The sequence below is a fragment of the Equus quagga genome, chromosome 1 (assembly GCF_021613505.1).
Source record: "Equus quagga isolate Etosha38 chromosome 1, UCLA_HA_Equagga_1.0, whole genome shotgun sequence".
Classification (NCBI taxonomy): domain Eukaryota; kingdom Metazoa; phylum Chordata; class Mammalia; order Perissodactyla; family Equidae; genus Equus; species Equus quagga.
This window is the reverse complement of record NC_060267.1, coordinates 33,558,863-33,582,409: the sequence shown is the minus strand read 5'-3', so window position 1 is coordinate 33,582,409 and position 23,547 is coordinate 33,558,863. Positions and strand designations below refer to the sequence as shown.

Genomic DNA, 23,547 nt, shown 5'->3' with positions numbered 1-23,547 from the left:
TGTGTGTGTGTGTGAGAGAGAGAGAGATTGGAAGATGCTACCTTGCTGGCTCTGACGATAGAGGACACAGTCAGGAGCCAAGGAATGCAAGCAGCCTCTAGACGCTGGGAAAGGCAAGGAAACAAATTCCCCCTTGAGTCTCCAGAAAGAAGGCACACCTTGATTTTAAGCTTTTGACCTCTAAAACTGTAAGATAAAAAATTTGTGTGGTTCTAAACCACTAAGTTTTTGGTAAATAGAAAACTAATACAATCATAAAAACACAGCCACTTATAAGAAGCGTTTTTTCCTGAAAGCACACAATGAGTTGTAAAATAATAGCTTTGACCAGTTTCTGAATCTGCCCAGACTGGTGAGTCATTTAACTCCCCTCCACTGGCATGGATAACTCAGCCAATTTAAGCCCTGCTCTGGCACTTGCTGTGTTACCTCAGGCAAACCACTTAACCTCTCTTGGTTTCAATGATACCATTTGTAAAACAAGGAGCTTGGATTAAATACCCAGAAACAGCCTGAAGTGTCATAAAAGAGTGGCACAAAAGATCCTGGTAATTCTTTCGAGAAAGGTATCACCACTGGCTGGAATAATTGATAAGGACTACCCTCTAGCTCCTGCACAAAGATAACACCAGGGATACTGAGGCTTCTTTGGATCTTAGCAATCCATGATTCCAGACAGAGCAAGGTTCACGGCAGGATAACCCTGAGGGACATTTCAGGTACACTAAGTAACACAGATTTCTGGAGGCTAATGGAGGAGGAAGGGTTGGGGGAAAAGTGTAGGGGACATAATGGAGAACCTGGAACACCAAGGTAATGCAAAGCCCCTGATGGTTTCGGAAAGGCTCTTACGATCTCTGTAGACTATCACAGGAGTCCACTGGGATGTGAAGTGTACCCCATGGTAGCCCTTAGCAAGCTGTGTCATTCATCTCTTCCTCCGCAGTGCCCAGGCACAATAACCAGCATTTAATAGTTGCTCACAACATGTGTGTTAGATGACTGAGTGAATAATCCCAACTAGCCTTTCTCATGCTAACTTTTCCCTGAGGGCTATGTCTTGGTGGGGCCATTCACACTATATCTTACGTGAATGGTGCCCCTTGGAGTTATGAAAATGGCAGCCCTGCCTCCTTTCCAGGAGGTCTCAGGGGACTGGACTCCTGGAGCCTTCTAGACAAGAGATAATGAAAGCCCGACCTAGTGACAGCAGTGGGAACGGAAAGAAGAAAGAGACGCCAGCATGATTTACTTTAGAGTGATTTGGGCGATATAGGAAAATACTCTTCACTAGCCGAAGTAAAATCTTACTTGATTTCTTTCCTATTTTCCTTTAGAGTAATTCAGTAATAATCTGTTACATAAAACTGGAAGGCTTATCATGTATCTCCTGGTACATAAGCACAAGTTACTGTTATCATAAACCTCACGCTTCTGTCAAAAACTTAGGTTGACCTCATTTTTCTACTTTAGGATCTAGCACTTCAGTCAAAATCAAACCATCCACAGAAAAATTTTAAGGAATCAGACAAACACAACAAAAAATCTCAAGGAACTCTATTTACCACTTTTTAAAAGCATACCCTATATTCAAACTTATAAACATTTTTCTTGAGTTCTATGTCACAGAAACATTTGCTAAAATTGCACTGACCACCTTTATTTCAATAATTTGCTTCCCAAATGTAGTTTAAATGAAGAGAACTAATGCAAAGCAGAAGCAAAGACTGATTCAAATGGAGTGTTTTGAAGTTACGCCCCTTCTATGAATATCCAAGATTCCATTGCTTTTCTTTTCTACAAGATTATATTTTTTTAAAAAAACCTATCACCACAATCTTTTTGGAATTAGGTAGCATATACATAAATTAATAAAGTGAAATCTTTCCAATTTTAAACATATCAGATGATTAGTATTTACAGAAACAGACCAAAAGTTATTAAGGAACATGGTACAAATTTTGTTTGATACCTAACATAAAAGTGTAGGTAGCTACCTAAAAAAAAACTTCGCTAGATTTACATTTTATATTTAAGTGTATCACCTTGGGTATTAAACATGCTGCTAGCTATCTCTTAATGAGCACCTGAGCTGTCACTTTCAATAACAGACTGACAATTATTATCTATAAGTTGATAGTCCCTGAAAAGCATTTGTGCAATACTTAAATTAATACAGTTAAGAATAGAAACTTACTATTCTGTTCATAAAAAATAGTACTATTTAATAATACTTGGCATAATATTATAGAAAATGAAATGAACATATATTTACAATAAAAAATCAACATATGCCAAAATGCATAAACCATTTCAGTATGCAGCAGAACTTCATACAAAATCTTAATAATGAATCTCAGTTGCTCATTGTTAAAAAAGATCATTTGGTCCATGGTAGCTACATGAGAAAAATATACATATTCAAGATAAAATATAATAAAACAAACAGGGGCTGGCCCCGTGGCCGAGTGGTTAAGTTTGCGCGCTCCGCTGCAGGCGGCCCAGTGTTTCGTTAGTTCGAATCCTGGGCGGGGACATGGCACTGCTCATCAGACCACGCTGAGGCAGCGTCCCACATGCCACAACTAGAAGAACCCACAACGAAGAATACACAATTATGTACCGGGGGGCTTTGGGGATAAAAAGGAAAAAATAAAATCTTTAAAAAAAAATATATATAATAAAACAAACAAACCAAATACTTGGGCCATTCTAATCTTAGTTATTTCTCATTTGAAAGCAGACATGAAAGATTAATACCAAAAAGACTCAAATGATCTAATTTATCTAGGTACACATGCCATTAATATGTAATACAAGTAATCAAATAATAGCCTATCATAATTCATGGGTTACAGTATTCCAGAAATTCCACTTTATTTTCAAATACTAAAAATTTTTTAAAAATACCTCTTCCACAAAGCTGTCTTTCTTCTCCAGCATTTCTCGTAAAGTCTGAAGAATTTTAATGCACAGTTTTTCTTCTTTCTCCATTAGTTTCTTTGTGTGATTAATCAACCTTAAAGAAAAACATTAAACCTTAAATAGGAGAGTGATTTCTCTTTAAGCTATATACTAACATCATATACTATAAGAAAAAAAATCACACCATTATTTAAGAATATGAAGTAAACAAGATAGTTGTTTTCAAAAGTTTTAAAATTACACTTCATCTTTTAGATTCTGCATTATAAAACATTCTTTGTTTTACAAGCAGTATATCCCAGTGCTTCTAAATTTATTCAGGTAGCATACCTTTAGTGGGACACAATACTCTTTGAAAAACAACAAACATTGATTATCTTCAATCCCACTGTATGAACTAAAACAACTTTACTAGTAGAGAAATATGAATATTTGCAGTATATTACATTTTATTATATTATGTTATATATACATTACTTTCTATGTACCATATTACATTAATTATACAGTAGCAGTACACAAAACTGCAGCCTTAGCATAACAGGCTGCTTTCCAATTTCCATTAATAATCATGCGCTATTTTTCACTGCAAGCGCTTCGTAGAAACAGGTAGTTTTTGTGATTAGAAGCAGAAACAAAAAAGAGTAACATTAAGACAGTCTATCCATTTACTGTTTTTGCTAGAATGTGGGCAAAATCTCTAATTTTACAGTGGTAACTTTTGCAGTGGTGTGCCGTTAGGAGAAAAGTTTGAGGATCACAGTTATACACCATCCCCAAGAACTCAAAATCAAGTAAAGTGCTCATAATCAGAATTTATAGCTTAGTATTAATAACTCTTAAAAAGCTGATTCTCAAAATGACCCTGTGAAACCTACATCTTCCTAGAAAAACAAAATGATGTAGAATATAATGGAATGGTCTGATTTCCGTGACATAACAGGAGTGCTGTGGGACATAACCCTGAGGAAAAGTGAGCTTTCGCTGGATGATGGCTAGTAAGTGCTTCTCAGGTGTCAGGGTGAAGTAGAAGGATGTCCCACGGATACTCTCAATTCATCGTGACAACAAGCCAATGCTACAGGTTCTATTATCAGGCTAATTTTGCTAATGAGAAAACAGAGGTCCAGAGAGATAAAGTAACTTGCCTCTAGTTATAACAATTATTAAGTGGCGGGATCCAGAAATAGACCCAGGCCCACTTGACTTCAGAGTCAAGATTCTGAAGCACCATTCTGGGGTGACATGATGCAATTCACCAATCTCGAGTCTCAGAGTTACTGTGACAAGAGTCCTGACACACACTAGGCTGCACATAGCCCCTCTTACATGATATAACAAGTGTTATAACAGAGGTAATGGCAATGCCATAAACTGGACAAAGAAACTATTACATTAGTTGCCTAGGGCTGATCAGAGAAGACTTCAGTGAAGAGATAACATTTAACTATGACGATTTCAGCTGGCAGGGCAAAGTGGTGGGAGAAGGCATCCTTGCAAAGAGAACAGTATGAACAAACAGCAGAGGCAGAAAGCCGACCATCATGTCCAAAACCTGGTAAGTCCTCCAATTGCCAGCTGACACTTACAGACATCGAAAAAGAGAATGTAAGAGATGCGATCTGAAAAGCAGGAACTGGGAATATTACGCTACAGAGTCTGGAATTTACTCTATAGAAAATAGGGAACCACTGTTTTAAAGGACCTGAGTGGCCCTGCTTATGCGTGAAAGCTGATGTGGAATAGTGAGAACAAGACAAGAGATGAACAGGGCACGTGATGGGGTAAGGATACAAGAAGCAATATAGAAATAAAATACCCAAGACTTGGTAAATAACGACATATGAGAAGTGGAAGAAAAGGAGAAGGGTAGATCACAGATGACGAAATTTATGGATTGGTTAGATGGACAGTGATATTTTTAAATGACACCTATGTCATGCTGAAGGAGTAGCATGCAGTGAAGGAACCGTGATTTCCTTTTACACATCCAAGGTCTGATATCCATGCGGTCAGATCTAGCAGGCAGAGTAATTGTTCTAAAGTTCTCTTTGCAAGGACAAAACCTGCCTCTCTAAAATTTCTATTTGGTCTTTTCTTTCACATGATAGTTTTGGAATACAGGAACATAGTTCGATGGGCATTGTAAATTGCTTTTGATTTTTTTTCCCTCTCAGGCTATTTTAATTTCCTTTAACTCTTCTTTAGATAAAATATTTAATTCAGTCACTATTTGAAAATATCAAGCACAAAGATGAATATCATTTGCTAGGGATTTATATAAGCTATTCATCTATCACGTAATGTTTGGTTGAGTTAGATCAGTGGCTTTCAAATGTTTTTTTCTATGATCTAAGTAAAAAATAAGTTTCACAAAGCAATTCACCATATAAAGGCCTGTGTGTGAGTGTGTTTGTAAAAACAACAAAAATGTTGGCTTTACTGTATGAAATGCACTCTGATATGTTATGTTCTTTCCTAATTCATTTTTAAAACTAATGGTTGCCTCTCTTCCCTAAGTTAATTTTTAAGTCCATAAATGGATCACATCCCACAGTTTGAAAAACACTGAGATTCTCCTTCATAAGGGAAGAGAAAGTGCTGATTTGAATGGACTATAATCAGACACCTTAAAAGTTAACACCCACACTGACCTATTCTCTTCTCTTTATTCCTTTCTCTACGTGACTAAGTAGATACGTGAATTTGGGTTCTTTCCTGGGATCTAGCCCTCACAGTCTCCAGCAGACCCTTCTGAGTCAACAAGTTCCAAGAATTAAATTCACTAGGGGAAGTCGGAAGCCCCACTAAGGCCTTAGACCTAAGCTATATTTCCCAATTAAGCTTTACCAGAGAGCTCTGCCCAGTAATACAAGGTCCCTTGCATAGCTACTAATAAAGTGGGCTTCTAATTTTATTTGATATCCTTGCAAATAAAACCCCTGGTTCTTCAGAGTTGAGGAAGGAGTAGGGTAAGCACAAGAGCAAGAAAGAGATCTTCCTTAGCCTCTGGCCGTAACACAATCCTAACAGCACAAACATCTCTTCTCTAACCACTGAAGTATGTGTGACATCCTTTTCCTCCATCTGAGCGTAGGATCGGGAATATGTTCCCATTATCATATCATTCTGCTTCTCTCCTTTTAGTTTACCTAGGGTTGCAACAGCCTGGCCTCATCTTCAGCCCAGGTCAATATTTTCTTGACATTCTGAGTCACTTTATGCCACCTTCTCATAGACCTAAATCTTCAAGTTCTAAACCGGTGCTATCCAACAGAATTTTTTCTGCAATAATTGAAATGTTTTGCATCTGTGCTGTCAAATTTGTTAGCCATTAGCCACTTAGGGCTTTTGAGCACTTAAAATGTGGCAAATGTGAGTGAGGAACTGAGTATTTTATTTTTATTTTAATCAACTTAAATTTTACTGTATTGACAGGTAATTCTTGAAACTAAGTCAGCAAACATTTATTCTAAAGAGCCAAATAGTAAATATTTTAGGCTTTGCGGGCCATACGGTCTCTGTGGCAAGTGGTCAACCCTGCTATAATAGCAATGAAAGCAGCCACAGACAACAGGCAAATGAATGTGTGTGGCTGTATTTCAGTAAACCTTTATTTGCAAAAATTATCAAGGGGACCAATTTAGCCTGCAAGCCAGAGTTTGCCAACCCTTGTTCTAGACCATCACGTCTCTGGGATATACCTATAGAATTACATTAATTTCCTGGGGTTAAAATTCTCAGGTGTGCTACCCAGTTTTAACCTATTTCTATACATTGATATATATTCATAGGAGGTAAAGGGTATTTTTCAAAGACCCTCTTTTTATACTGAATTACTAGGCAATAACTCTACTTAATTTCTTTTTTTCTAATTGCCTCCACACTCATCAGTTTGGCAGACACTCTGGACCTCTTCACTGAAAAATTGTATTAGAAGGCTGGCAAGTGTGCAGACAAACACATTCTTCCCAGTTCCCTTAAGATACAATGGGTCTAGAGCCAAGAATACATGATTCTGCCATAATATAGAAACTGTAACTATTCTTCAACATGATCCCTGGAATCAGTTCTTCTCATCCCCTATCTTGTTTTCTCTCCCCAAATCCGAGCTTTAACTGGTAAAAGAAAGCAACACACTTCTTATGTCCCCTAGTCCTTCAATTTCTGCCTCAGTATGTCACAGTCCATAGAGGAGGCTTCGAGACCTCTTTCAGCAATAGCCTCAACCACATAGGAATTAACTGTGATGGATAATGGTCAAGAGGGTTGGCAGCCGCTTCCGACTCTCCGCCTAGATACTCTCCCCAAGAAGACCAACTACCTCTGACTGGCCACCTGGAGTCAACATGTGATTACTTGCAAATCACTCAATGAAGTGCCCTCAACATTAACGTGTCTCTTCTTCCTGGAGCTAATTACACTTTTTCTCACAACTCCTTACACTTGCAGATCTGCCTTGAGAACTGTTCATTTACCAGTAAAGTGAAGATATTCTAGGATAAACATATCAGCTATAAGCGATCTGACAAACCACAAAAATGCAGACAGAAATAAGTAAAGGAAAGAGCTGAGGATGAGGCTCATCAAGGCAGCATGACAGAGTCCTGGGTCAAGATTTAATAGTTCTTCCCCTGAAGCACACCCAAGCATCAGCTCTCTCATCTCTAAAATGAGGCTGACCTCTCAGTCTCTCAGAGCCTTGGTGCAGATTAGATAAGACAGGTAAGCACAGAGGACAATAACACACAAACTAAGGCCTCAATAAACATTAGTTCCCTGTCCTTCCTCTCTAGGCTAATGAAAATCAATGATTTTAAACAGGGATCTTTCTAAAGGTCACATCACATAGTTATAGAGAATCAGAAACAAGATATTATTTCATGTAATATTTTGTGCCCAATAACAACACATTTCATTTTCAGTAAATTTTAGTAAAATATAACAACTGGACCGTCACCAAAATTTCAAGTGAATCAAATTAATTATTTTGGAAGTATATTTTAATATGGATTTCAGGTCTTTCACATACTCTGCGGACTGTCATTATGCAGCAAGACAGAAAAAAGGAGAAATGTGTCAGAGGCCATCTCAGTTTGGAGACCTAGCGGAATCCCAGATTGCACTCACTTACTTGGACATGAAAGCACCACATCTTATTCGTGCATCACTCCCCTCAGGGAACAGGAGTTCTGGACTGTACAGCACGTCAACCAACACTGAGAATTCAGCCTGCATCATCGGGCTGAACTGCTGCTCCAAGGAGGCCACTACATCCTAAGGAATAAAGCACAAGAAAACCCACGTGAAGACCTAAGTCAGATTTTATCCTTTGAAGATATGACAGGCCTAGGAGCGCTAATCAGGAATGAGACGTGGGAATTTCAGAGAAGATGTACCCTACTTTCCCACGGCACCAAACGTCTGTGCTTTAAGTGCAGTCTGGTTCTCTGTATGAAAACTGCCTGGGTCTCCTTTTTCATTTATAAGATAAGGGAGGGGTGGGTAGCTGTATGATTTCTAAGGATATGTGTACAAGATGAAAAATCAGTAAACTAACTGTTATAGGTCCTGTAGTGTCTAGGACTGTAATGGAGACATGATAGGTATTCATCAAATTGGAATAAACTGAGGTATGCTTGAGAAACAGCTAAAAAAAGATTTCATATGCTATTGGTCATCTAGAACTGACAATTTCTTCCATTGGAGAAATTCCTTGATACATTATTTGAAGCAGTATTGTACTACATAGGGTTCAATGACTTTTAATAGTATTTGAAATTACATTTTTTGATAGATGGTATTGGTCACCTATCCCACAGCCTTTCCTCACCCTCCTCCTTGCTAACAGAACCCCCATGTTTTTTCTCAGTCAGGAAGCAACATTCTCAGGGAGATGAGCCCCCTCAGCTTAGGGTCAAGGGTGCTTAATTTAAGGCAGTCATGGTCCTCACACTTCCTCTGCCAGTGATCGGTCTAGGCATGATTATGTGAGATAGTCCTGGCCAATAAGACATCAGGTGAAGTCTGCTGAGCAGGTGGGGGTATGTGCTGGAGGAGGAAGGGGCGGACTCTTCCTATAGCTCTCAAGACAGCTTAAGAGTGTGAATCCAAAATGTGAGGCAGCCCTCATATGACCATTGGAGACCAGCCTTAACCTGAAAACCAACAGATCTATGGTGGTAGGGCTCTGACCTGTCAAGCTACTGAATTAACCAACTCGGGAAGAGCCACAGCTCCAGATTCCTTGTTACGTGAAGCAATATTTTTTTTTATTGTTTAAGCTACTTTAAGTTGAATATTGTGTTAATTATAGCTGAAAGCATCCAAAGTGATATGTTTCTAAAATGGACTGTGGACACTGATAATTTACTGGACATTCTTTAATGATTAAAGTACCCCCTTTTTGTTTTTAAAATAACTACGTTAGAAGACAAAAAAACTCTTCTCACATAAAGCAATACTGTATTCACCCACAGCTATGGCATATTTTGTTAAGCAGAAAATTGACTGCCAATTGCTTATTGTTACTCTCAGCTACAGCAACACGGATTGGGCACCACCTGTCCAATTCTTACGGCTAGATTTCAGAAGTTAACTCTTGTTTAACTCTTTCTTCCCCTTTTAGCAAAAGTGATCATTTTTACGTCAACTACTCTAAATAAGCTTTCTGAGAAATTTCTGATGACAGTTAAAAGAGACTACCAGGAAGGAAATAAAATAAATGGGAAACTATATATTGTACAAAGGTGGGAAGAGAACACACTTCTTAAATATGACCAATTTAATAAAACATCACCGAAATGTTCCTGTTTTTCAGATTACCTCTCTTCTCCATTGCATTTACTAAACAAGTTGTGCTCAGGCTCCTATGAGGGGAATTCTGTTTTCATCTCTTATTTTGATCTTGGGCCAACTACGTAATCTCTCTAACTAGTTATTTCCCCATGTGAAAACTCAGGATTATGATACTAGCAATCACATGGGCTTGCTGTGAGGATTAAAGGTAAGTCCACAGAACAGCCTCTAACACATACTAGCCACTTATTATTCCTTAATAAATGTTAGTGATCACTAATTTTGAGTACCAGCCAGCTGCAATCATCACTCTGTTGCCAAATCCAGTGGTTGCTTTTCTGTCTCCACCTTACCCAACCACTGCCAAGCGTTTCACACACTTGTTCCTATTCTGTCAAACACTTTCTGCTCTTGGCTTCTGTGACATCACACTTTCTTTATATTTCCACCTATGTCCTGACCATTCCTTCACCAACTCCTGGTAGCTCCTGGTCCTTTCTCTTCTATATCTACACTTTCTTCTGAGAGATCTCATCCAAGTCCATGGTTTTAATCTCATATATATATACTAAAACTTCCCACATTTATACTTCCCACAGGGACATCTTTCCAAACCACTCCAGACTCATATATTCAACTGCCTACTTGACATACCCACATAGATACCTAGACAGGTATCTCAAACTTAAAATTCCCCAAACAGAACTCCTGATTCCAACTCTCCCATTCTTTCCTATCTTAGCAAATAATCCAAGCATATCATACCCCATCTCATCCTTGATTCCTCTTTCCATCATATCACCCATCCATACACCCAAAATTCATCCACTTCTCTTCATTACTATTGCTGCCCCCGTAAGCCAAGCCATCATCACCTTTTGCCTGATTTAATGCAATAAACTCACTGCTGCCATGTCTGGATCCTTTAATCTATTCACCACTCAAAATCCACCATGATCTTTTAAAAGGTAAACCAAGTTGTGCTTATCCTCTGCTGAAAATCTCCAGTGATTTGCCATCTCACTTAGAATAAAATCCAAATGCCTTACCATGTAAGTCTGTACATAATTTGGCTCCTTATTTCATAACACTCTCCTCCTTTGCTCACCAACCTCCTGCTCCAATGGGCTTCTCTTTGGTTCCTCAAAACCACCAACCTCGTTCCCACCTGAGTACCTTTGCCATTTACTATTCCCTCCTCATAAAGTTCTCTGTCCTCAAGTATTTGAAAAGATTATTCCTCTTCATTATTTAGGTCCCAACTCAAATGCACTTCAATGGAGAGGAGCTCCCTAACTATAGGGTCACTCTCCCAGTAGTTCTCTACCATGTTGCTACGCTGCTTTACTTTATTCAAAGCAGTTTCAATTTTAACATTATGTCATTTATTTAATGTGTTAGGATGTGTGTTCCATGAGGGCATAAACCTCACTGCTCTATCTCCTGTATATAATGGCTGGTATAGAGTTTTTACCAATTACATATTTATTTAATAAATACCAATGACTGTGCTAAAAGAAGTTAAGGCGGGGCTGGCCCCCTGGCCTAAGTTAAGTTTGGCACACTCCACTTCGGTGGCTCAGGTTCAGTTCCCAGGCATGGACCTACACCACTAGTCAGCAGCCACGCTGTGGCAGCGACCTACATACAAAATAGAGGAAGACTGGCACAGATGTCAGCTCAGGGCAAATCTTCCTCAGCAAAAAAAAAAAAAAAACAAATAAGTGTAAGGCATACCCACTTTATGCTGGTTCACACTACTATCTCTCTCTGCTCTGAAATGTTCTACTTCTTTGGCTCTCAAGAACCTGGCTCCTCCTCTTTCTGATCCTGCCTTTTTTCTCTCTTATTTGGCCATTCTGCCACTTCTGGCCTCACAAAATATGTTCTTTGTTTTTCCTATCATTATATTTTCTCTTTTAGCAATACCATCCACTATCCTCACTCCAACTATTATCTCCAAATATAGACTTAACTTTCAATATATTCAGGAGCCTGATAACCTAATTCAGTGTATTTTCAACAGCCATAACCAACATCCTTCTGCTATATTCTCTCCTTTCCTCTTGTAATGCAGAGCCTTAATAACATCAGCTAGTCTCCATCATCAGTGCCTCTTAAACACCTCTCAGGCCCTCTCTCTATCTCCATCCAAGAGCCACCAGGTCTGTTGACTCTGCTTTCATTACTATTGGCAACATCTGTTTCTTCATTTCATTCATACTGCTGCCTGCCTGAGATTTTTAGTAATTCTTAACGAATCTGCCTTCCTCTAGTCTCTTCCTGATAAGTATATCCTGCAAACCAATAACTGCTTACTCACTTATAATGCCATTTTCCTCCCAATTTTTAACGACTTGTAGCCTTCAAGTTTCTCATACTGAGTCTAACTTGTCTTCATAATCACATATAATGGTCATCTATTAAAACTCTGAACCCCTACCGATTAATCTACTTGTGACCTCTCATAATATTTATTCCAATTCATATCTTGACTATTCTCCAAGCCAAAAATTTCCTCAAACCATACCCTAATGTGCTCCATGAAATTCTATAATTATGTGGGTGAGAAGATGTCTGTTGTGAGCTGAATTGTGTGTCCCTCAAAACTCCTATGTTGAAGTTCTAACCCTCGGTCTTCAGAATGTGCCTATAATTGGAGAGAGGGCCTTTTAAAGAGGTAATTAAGGTAAAATGAATTCATACGGGTGGGCTTTAATCTAATATGACTGGTGTCTTTATAAGAAGAGAAGATTAGGACATGTGTGTGCACAGAGGAAAGACCATATGAGGACACAGTGACAAGGCAGCCACCTGCAAGCCAACTGCAGGCCTCAGAAGAAAACAAACCTGCCAACACCTTGATCTTGGGCTTCTAGCCCCAGAACTGTGAGAAAATAAATTTCTGTTGGTTAAACCACCCAGTCTGCGGTATTTTGTGATGGCAGCCTGAGCAGACTAATACAATGTCTCTCTTTACTCAATGTCCCAGAATGCCCAGGCCAAAAAACAGGAGTGGGATACTATGCAAATAACTTGGGAGTAAAGGTGCTTACACCATTCTCACCAAAAGAGTATAAGAGAATACTAAGAGATAAATTGAAGCAAGGTTATGAAAATCTAATTTATTACATGAATCTTCATGGTAAATTATTTTACCAAATTTTATTATTGGTGTTATGATTTTTATTTTGATATTAAGACCCATTACCATAATTAATTACATAAATAATTAATTAAATAATAATTACCATAATTAAGACCCACTCACTAATAATAAAATACAACGACTTTTCCCCAGAAGCTATGCTTTTAAAAAAGGGTAGCATTGGTAGGGAATTGTAAAGTAAAGCCCGGTCCTCAACTAGAATTTCATATTTTTAATCATATTTTATTTGTATGACTACATATACTAAAAATTGTAAAATTTAGAAAATATTAACGCAATTTCATCCTCTCATTGTACCTGTAACTTTTCAATAATATTTCTATAATCCCAAGAAGGCCCGCCAAGAGCTTCCTTAAAGCGTGGTCCAGAGCGAGCTGATAGTCTCCAACCCATGGCCGCTCTCTGCACCATATTTGAATGGCTCTTCATGAAAAGCGTATTAACTTGGCTGTCCAAATCCACTGGAATGGCAATTCCACGATTCTTTGCTGAAAAGAAAAAATGTGAAATATTTTCCTCTTAATTCGACTAAAGCTTGTTACACATTATCAAAATAATCGCATAAACACAGAACAAATAAGAAAGAAAAAAACATAAGATAAGTAAGTTATGGGACACAATGTACAACATGATGATTATACTTAACTATACTGTATTGCATATTTAAAACTTGCTAAGAGAGTAAATATTAAAAGTTCTCATTAAGTGAAAAAAAAATTTGTAACAATATGAAGTGACAAATGTTAACTAAATTTACTGTGGTAATCATTTTGCAATATATAAATATATCAAATGATTATGTTGTACACCTTAAATCAATACACGTTTTATGTCGATTATATTTCAATAAAACCAGAAAAAAAAAACCACCAAACTTAAACTCTGCCACTAAATTGTTTTATATAACTACTAAGGCTTTTAACCTGAAAGAATTTCAGTTCTTAAGACCAATTACTAAAGGGGTTTATTAAACATTCAAGAACTTAGTATTTGAATTCTTGATGATTCATATTTGAAATGTACTTCACATAGCATCAATACAGAAAAACACTGTATAACAACCATGCAAATTTGTCCCTACCCAGATGCCAAGGAAAATAAGAAAGCAGACAGAAAACACAAGATAAAATCCTGCCAGTCCATTCGTTAATATAATTAATGTGTATGTGTGTGTGCGCACACACACTATGTCATGTGGTAAAATATCTGAGAGAAGAAATAAAAAATTGAAGAATACAAAAAATCTGCATTGAAAGATGGCACACAATACATGTCCTTCTTCCCCGAATCCACTGAAAGTGATATTTTATTAGATTTCTATCACAATACTGAAAAAGGAGAATATTTGCCATAAGGAAAACAGCAATGTTGAAACATTTTCGAAAGCAGAATGAAGATGGGATTAATTCATCAGAGAAGAAAGAGAACAAACTGCTGTACAAGAGATTAGAGTTAGAACACGTCTTCCTAGGTGCACAGTCAACCAACAGTAAGAGTGGTAATGGGGTATGGGGGAGTCATCTGGGCAACTCATTAAAGAATAGGATCTGAATAGCTGGGAAGTTAAGGTCCTCCTCCCTCTGACCAGCATAAACAGAGCAGTTGGCAGCAGTGGTTTTTACCCAGAGGATAAAGTTAGAGAAATGTAGAAATGTTCTCTCAAGGAAGTGGAATACCTGCCTGGAGAGAATGCCAAATGAAGGTGTTAGGACTTGACAGAGAAGCAGAACAGAGCTTGAAGCAACTCCAGAGATGTTCATCAACCAAGGGATAGAACAGGGACGAGGGAAGAGACAGCTCCAGAAAAACAGAAAAATATACAAAAGACTCCAACATCTGAACAAAGCCCTCGTTATTTCAACACTTGCTAGTATTCCCAGCCTGTCTCCTGCTTCACACGCACACACACACACACACACACACACACACACACACACACACTCTCCAAAGGAAGGCCTGAATATCATTTGTTCAGCCCTTCACCCAGAACTCTGGGTCAACCCTGTCATTTATATGAGACTGCTAGTAGAGAAACAGACTCTCAAAACTACAGTGGTAAGCCATGACAGTCCTTACAGATCTTTATAATTATGAACTCACCACCAAGAACCATAGCGAAAACCAAGAGCGTTAAGAATAACTGGCCCAAGTGAAAACAGAGATGATTCAGGGAAGAGCAAAATATCTTTAAATAATTCTAATTATTGTCCTCAGAAAATCTGAGTATATACTGCATCCAAAAAATCAGAAAACAGAAAGAAATTTTGAAAATTAAAATATGATTGCACAAGCAAACATTTCAAAATTGGCTGAAGAAGAAAAGATAGTAATAAAGACCAAGTTGATAATCTGGGAAAGTCAAGGAATCTTCTAGAACATAAATCATAAACGATCAAAAGGGAAAATAAAACAGAGAGAATATGAAATAGGGAAGGTTACGCCGGAAGACAAATATCTAATATAAGTTCCAGAAAGAAATATCAGAGACAATGGAAGGAAAGAAATGATTAAGAAAATAATAAATGACAATTTCCTTGAGCTGATGAAAGATGGAAATCTTAAAAAAAAAAGGGTCACTGTGTGTTAAACAGTTTTAAATAGTTATATCAGCCACATTCTGGTGAAAATTTACAATGCTCTTACAGGTTGAATTGTGCCTGCAAAAAATACATGTTGAAGTCCTAATTACAGATACCTTACTTGGAATAGAGTCTTCATGGATGTAATCAAGGTAAGATAAGGTCATACTAAATTAGAGTGGGTGCTAATCCACTACTACCGGTGTCCTTATAAGAAGAGGGGAAGGGAAACAGAGACACCCACAGAGGGAAGAACGCCATGTGAAGATGGAAGCAGAGGCTGGATTTACACAGCTGCAAGCCAAGGATTTCCAGCAAATACGAGAAGCTGAGAAAGACATGAACAGATCTGGCCCCAGAGTCTTTGGAGAGAGCACGGCACTACTGACACCTTGATTTCAGACATTCAGCCTCCAAAACCGTGAGATAGCACATCTCTGTTGTTTTAAGCCACGTAGTTATGGTAATTTGTTACGGCAGCCCTACGAAACTAATATAGAGAAAATTGCAAGAACATCCAGAGAGAAAACAGGATTCCTACAGAAAATAGACTGGCACCAGACTTATAATCATCAATACTGGATGCCAGAAGTCAGTAGAACAAGATCTTTAAAGACTGGATGGAAACAAGTTTTGAAACCAGGAGTTTTCCCTCTAAACTAAAAATCAAAAGTGATACCTGAGTAAAAACATTTTAGAACATGTCAGGCTCAGACATTTTTCTCTGAAGCCCTTATGAAGATTACTCCAAAGAAAACCAAGAAAGGAATCAAAGAAAACGTCAACATGAATACAAGAAATCATGGCAACTGAGTATGAATCTGGAGAAGAGAATAAAGCAAGACACAAATGAAAGAAGATCAATTAGATATTAACGGTTGGGAAATTCTCTTCCAGTTGGAAAAGTTTCATTATTATAGAGTTACCTTTTTGTCACTAATGGTTATACATGAAAAATATTTATATATCATTATATTGTAAACTCTGATAAATGATTTTTAAATTTTGTCAACCAATTAGAGATTTCATTATATTTCCGAACAGAATACAAACACCACAAATCATAACAATGTAAAACCAATAGTCTATCAAGAGAGAAGAGGTAAAAAGGACGGCAATACATTAATTTCCTTATTTTTCACAAATGTGGAGATATAGACACTATTTAGAACTGTTAAATCAAGAGACAGAGAATAAAGGATGTTATTTAAAGTTATAATGATAGTCACAAGCAGAATTTTTTTTTTAATGACTGAAAATAGGAAGGAAAAAAAAGAAATGAGAGAGAGAGAAACTCTGGCTTGCTTCATATACTGAAAGGAAAGCAACAACAGTAGGCAGCACTATTTCTGCTGCTAAAAATTCTCTGAAGCTGACAGATACTTAAATACATCTTCAACAATAGATAATTTTAGCTACCAAGACAAAGTTACCAACTTAAACAAGCGCTCAAGCTGAAGTTTTAAGGAAATAATAATAGCTCTAAGGCAACTCAAAACAATCAATTGCACCACTGCCCAGATTTCCCCAGTGAACGTTTCCCCAATGCTCATTATAAACTTCCCTTGTCCAAAGCATACAACCTCTCTGTTTATGTCCATCACACACAGCACAGCAACTGCACTCCTGTCCCATCTGAAGGACAGACGGCCTCGACATTGCCAGGCTGCACATATTTTTATAAATACTTAATCCTGCACCATGATCAAATCCTGGCGAGACTTTCCTCCTTTTCTGGCTGCTTCACACATAGGCTGGGTTTGCTCTAACCATTCAAAAATCCATACAGAAGACAATACTACTTATATGTTATATATAAGCAACAAAAATTATAAACCTTAATGTTGCCCAAAACATATTACAACTACGTTTCCACTAACGTTTAAACAAATGAAGGAGGGGGACGTGGATTTATGTCCCCTTTAGGAATCAGGTACATTAGATAAAACTGCCCATCAAATAAGTGTTGTTGCTGTCAATACGAATTACACAAAGAAGTGTTCGATGAATATTTTTCTAATGACACCAGTGGAAAGGTCGAGTGGCACCACCTCTGTTATTTTCAGCAGTGCAGCACCCCATTACTGAGCTCAGGGAAATCTCACCCAGCCCCAGAGGCTCCAGTGTGCTGCTGCCACTATTCTACCATAACCAGCACCATGGACAAACCAGGCTGAGAAGACTCCACTATCCCAAACTTTGTTGAAAGGGTTTTGTTTTCTTTTGTTTTGTTTTCCCCAAACTCTACCATTTTAACTGGCATTTTCTAGTCTTCTGTCTTAGCACAAATGGCACAATATAAATTAATTGGGTAAAATATACTACTTCTTCATGCCCCAAGGTAAACTCTAGCCAAGGGCTAAATCATAATTTCTAGGCAATAAAAGAAAATTAACTATGCAACTGGGGAAAAGGGAATTTGAGTTGAAATAAGTCAATTTGTGCAGAAAATGATAAAAATTTTTCAAGCAATTGTAAAAATATCAATACCTTTAAAGATATGGCCTGAAATAGATTCTCTGTAACACTACTATAAATATTAATCTGAAAGAAAAATTGACAATGTTAATTTAGTTTTCTACATATTGTTTAAAAATTAAAGCAGAGGACCAGCCCCGTAGCCGAGTGGTTACGTTCGTGCGCTCTGCTTCAGCGGCCCAGGGTTTCACTGGTTCGAATCCTGGGCACGGACATGGCACCACTCATCAGGCCATGCTGAGGCGGCGTCCCACATGGCACAACCAGAACGTCCTGCAACTAGAATATACAACTATGTACTGGGGGGACTTGGGGAGAAAAAGCAGAAAAAAAAAGAATGGCAACAGTTGTTAGCTCAGGTGCCAATCCAAAAAAAAAAAAAAAACAAATTAAAGCAGAAAAGAAAATTGTGACTAGAAAAAGAAAAGATTTAATTCATGATCTCACTTACAGGAACATTAATAACTAGAAGAATATTTTTCAAAAGCAGCCAAAAATATGACCCAAACTTAGATTACTTTTATTAAGCTAGAAAAATTTTGGTATAAATATACTGAAACGGGAACTAGGATGTATTCCTGGGATTAACGGTTACTCCCTGCTCCCTGTCTCTCTCAATAAGAAAGAACTAATGAATTACTACAACCAGTCATTCTTCTGGCATGGAGCATTAACTCCAACTGTGTGCTTTCGTGGTCACATTAAAGTTTAAAATGTTTAAAAAAGAAATGTTCTTATTTCGCTGCTAAGTTAGAGGGCAACTGAGATACTACCTTCTGAAGGCTATTTTGTCAGAGAATAACTATACAGAGTCCTCTAAAAACTAACAGGAGAGAGGATGGGCTGTTATGAATGCATTTATCTTTTGTAGAGCTCTGCCTAAAGATACTAGCTCTATAAAATGAGCTATCTTTATTCACAGGTATTTTGATTATTAGGCTAACCTACTAATTAGGCTTATAAATCCTGAAAATTCTCTGGCTGTGACAAGTCTTTACAGTGATTTTTAAGATGTAATCAAAATCTATTTCTAATTATTAGTTATTAAATACTGAATATTATGTGAATTTTTTGATTAGACAAAATTACTGATGGTACCTGCTAGACTCAAATGTCTGAGAACAAACATATTGCAGTGATAGGTGCCACGGAAAAAAAATGCTTAGTAGATAAACTGACAGGTAGAGGGAAAAGGCAACAGAAAGTATAAGCATTAATTAGCACACCTGGTGGGTTGTCAAGCCCTGCTGTACACACCCACAAGAACAAGAACAGTGGGTGCACAAGGAGGGTGTACTGGGATGGGCAGAGAGTCATGCCATGTCAAACTATCCAGAATAAATCCGTGCTGAAGCACTAGTTTTTAAATATGAACAACATTAAAAGTATGAAATGCATCTTTCCTATTTGGCACTCAAACTATTCTCAATTAATTGCCAATAATTTTATGGGTTGTGCAAGAACTAGTATTGGCACACCTGACTAGTCATCTGGAAAAAATAAAGTTGACTCCATACCTTATATCTTACAACTAAATATATTCGAGACAACTCAGATTGTAAACAGCCACAACAAACACACAGACAGACAGACAAACTAAAACCATGAAAATTCTTAATGGAAATTAAAAAAACAAGATCTCAGACTGATCAACATCATTGTGAAGATGAAGGAAAACCTAAAAGAAAATAAATTCCAGCATGTCAAAAATACAAAATAAAAATTCAAATGAAAAATGAAAAATTAAGACAAAAATCGGTTACTTATAGGTAAAGAGCTCATTTTCTTAATAAGTAAAGGGCTATTCAAATTATTAAGGAAAAGAAAATAGAAAAAGTAAAGCACAAGAAGTGACAGTTTACAGAAAAGGAAATGCCAATGACTCAATTATATGGAAAGGTTTTTTCCCCTCACTCATAGAAAGACAAACAGACGTTAAAACTGTAACAATATCGCGGCTGGCCCCGTGGCCGAGTGGTCGAGAGGTCAAGTACGCGGGCTCTGCTGCAGGCGGCCCAGTGTTTTGTTGGTTCGAATCCTGGGCGTGGACATGGCACTGCTCATCAAACCACGCTGAGGCAGCGTCCCACATGCCACAACTAGAAGGACCCACAACAAAGAATATACAACTATGTACCGGGGGGCTTTGGGGAGAAAAAGGAAAAAAATAAAATCTTTATAAAACTATAATATTTTTACTTACAAGATTGGCAAAGATCTAAGAATTTGATCACACACCACATTATCGAGGAGAAAGATATTCTACATTGCTGTGGCATGTAAACTGAACAATCTCTACAGAGGACAGTATCTGCCAAAATTAAAATACCCAGAAATTCTTCTCCTAGGTATTTACCTGATTCTCCCTCATGTGCAAAATGATTGGAAACAACATAAATATCCAATAATGGGATTAACTAAATTAGAATATAGACACACACAACAGGTACCTGAAAAGATGCTCAACGTCACTAGCCATTACAGAAATGCAAATTAAAACCACACTGAGATATTACCTCATGCCTGTTAGAAAGGCCATCATCAAAAAGAAAAGAGATAACAAATGCTGGCATGGATGTAGAGAAAAGGGAAGGATTGTGCACTGTTGGTGGGGAGGTAAATTGGTACAGCAACTATAGAAAACAGTATGGAAGATCCTCAAAAAATTAAAAATAAAACTACCATATGATCCAGCAATTCTATTCCTGGGAATATATTCAAAGGAAAGAAAAACACTAACTCACAAAGATATCTGCCTGCCCCCTCTCCAAGTTCACAGCAGCATTATTTAAAATAGCCAAGGCATGGAAACAACCTACGTGTCCGTCAACAGATCTATAGATAAAGGAGTCGTGGTACAAATATATACAACAGAATTATCAATCAGCCATAAAAAAACCATTGTGACAACATGGATGGAACTTGAAGGCGCTATGCTAAGCATAATAAATCAAAGACAGACAAATACTGTAAGATCTCACTTATATGTGGAATCTTAAAAAAAAAAAAAAAGGAAACTCATAGAAAAAGAGATCAGACATGTGATTACCAGAGGCAGAGCGTAGGGTAATGGGGAACTGGAGGAAGGTGGTCAAAAGGTACAAACTTCCAATTATAAGATAAATGAGTACTAGGGATGTAATGTACAACATGATGACACTAGCTAACACTACTGTATGATATATAGGAAAGTTAAGAGAATAACTCCTAACAGTTCTCATCACAAGGAGAAAAATTTTTCGTTTCTTTTCTTGTTTCTTTTCTTTTTATTGTATCTGTATGAGATGATGGATGAGAGCTGAACCTATTATGAAAATCATTTCACAATCTATGTAAATCAAACCATAATGCTGTATGCCTAAAAACTTACACAGTGATGTATGTCAAATATTTCTCAATAAAACTGGAGGAAGAAAAGAATGTAGGCACACAGCAGGATATTATGCAGCCAATGACAAAAGCAGGATATTCACTCATTTATTTGTATTCATCCATTTATTTTATTCACGCAATAAATATTCACTGAGTACCTACTGTGCTCTAGGCACTGTGTCAGACTCTAGAACTTTGTAACAGATAAGATACTTAGTTTTATTCTGCTTTGTCATTTCTGTACATATCATATCTACCTCCAATGTACCAGAAATTCACAGAGGGCAGAAAACATGGTTTGACAGACTGCATTTCTCCAAACTAGAATAATGTCTTTCAGATAATGAGTGATCATTATAAATCAGTGAATCAATAAATATGTGAAAAACTTTATGGTTTCGTCCTATCTTGTAACTTATTCAGATTTAATTTTTTTAAAGTAATAGTAGAGCTTTAAAAAATCATAATTAGAGAGGGCCTGGCCTCATGGCCGAGTGGTTAAGTTCGTGCGCTCCGCTGCAGGGGGCCCAATGTGTCGTTGGTTCGAATCCTGGGCGCGGACATGGCACTGCTCATCAAACCATGCTGAGGCAGCGTCCCACATGCCACAACTAGAAGGACCCACAACAAAGAATATACAACTATGTACTGGGGGGCTTTGGGGAGAAAAAGGAAAAAAAATAAAATATCTAAAAAAAAATCATAATTAGAGGGATGTATTATATCAAACTCTTTGTACAGTCAAATACAACATCCCAGATATGTTTGTTTTAAAAGAAACTCAATTTCTCTTCTCAAAGGGTTTATATTTGATACATGTTCAAATTTGGGAGGAACAATTGGCTCGAAGATTGATATTCATTATTCAAACCATTTGTAAAAGACATTTTACAGAATTTCAATTTGGAAAAAAGATATGTTGCCAACAAAGTACCCAACATTAACTCCCCCCCAAATCATTTTAAGATTATGAAACACATGGAACGAAATTGTTTTTTAAGTGAAATAATGTAGAAATAACTCTTGGATGCTTTTTCTCAAAGTGCTTCTAACGTGCTATTGTATTTCACGTAAATGAGTAAACTGAGGAACAGTAACTAATGAAGGGCATTATTAACATCTTGAGCCACATTTTCTATCTTAAAAGTATAAAACAGGGAATATTTGTTTAAACTGATTTGTGATATATAGTAGAGCATCACAAATGTCTGCTAGCATGTCAGTCTAGAAGTGTTCAGATCCTGCCTCTGTGACCTTGGGCATGCTGCCTAACCTTGCTAACCTCACTAACCTCACGTCCCCATCTGTGAAATGGGACTAAGAACAGCATCCACATCACAGGGTTTACCACACTGTCCAATATTAATAAATGCTCGCTGTTCTCAGCAAGGTAAGTGCTGATTTAGTAAGCGCTTTTGCCGATTTTTACTACCTTTTGTAGCCAATGTACAAACAATGAAATGAACAAAGTATTTTTGGTGATAAATGAGTTAAGCTAACGTACCTGAGAGTGTTTTACAAAGTATAAAATGTTACGCAAATGTAACTATAATAGATAGTTACATTTACAGAAATGTGTTTACCGATTTGTAAATGCACTGAAAATTTGCTTTATAAGAACAAAGTATTCTCTTGATTTTGTTATAATTTTCTTAAATATGTATACTTTGTTCTTTTTCATATTATAAATTCTTACGTATTTGAATTGTGTTAACTTTAGCACCTCTTCGTAGTCTTAAAAAGTTGCTGAAACACAAAAATGATTTTGCACTTGAATTATAAAACTTTAGAGAGATCCCTATCCTGTAAGTCAATAGTTCTAGTTTATAGGTTAGGGCTTCCTAAGATAGGACTTCTGGGGTAACAAGGTACAGTATAAACTACATACTCAGAGAAACTTGGATTTGAAACCCAACTTGACTACTTATTAACTGGGCAAGTTATTTAACCCTTCTAAGCCTAAATTTCACTATTTGCAAAATATCTAGTCCGTGGATTATTGTCAGTCAACAAACACTCGTTAACCTGCTTAGTCAGCACTAGACACTTTCAGGCCCTGGCAATCAGTGAATAAAGCAAAGCCCCTGCTTTCATACTTTACATTCTAATGGGAGAAACAGACAACAGAGAAGCAAAAAATAAACAAACAAAGAAACAAGATGCTTTCAAATAGTGATAAGTGCTAAGGGGAAAATGAAAGAGTAAGATAGGATAAGGGGTGGGAAG

At 37.3% G+C, this 23,547-nt stretch overlaps 1 protein-coding gene across 2 annotated transcripts in view; it reads right to left on the bottom strand.

Moving 5' to 3' along the window:
- Positions 1–23,547, bottom strand: part of ITPR2 (inositol 1,4,5-trisphosphate receptor type 2) — a 467,499-nt gene that overhangs the window by 203,753 nt on the left and 240,199 nt on the right. For both annotated transcript variants that reach the window (XM_046685544.1, XM_046685537.1), the window contains exons 35-37: positions 13,190–13,380; positions 8,060–8,202; positions 2,911–3,019 (exon numbers count right to left, since the gene is read on the bottom strand). In XM_046685544.1, coding sequence (XP_046541500.1) covers positions 2,911–3,019; positions 8,060–8,202; positions 13,190–13,380 — 443 coding nt within the window. The remainder of the gene's footprint in view (positions 1–2,910; positions 3,020–8,059; positions 8,203–13,189; positions 13,381–23,547) is intronic.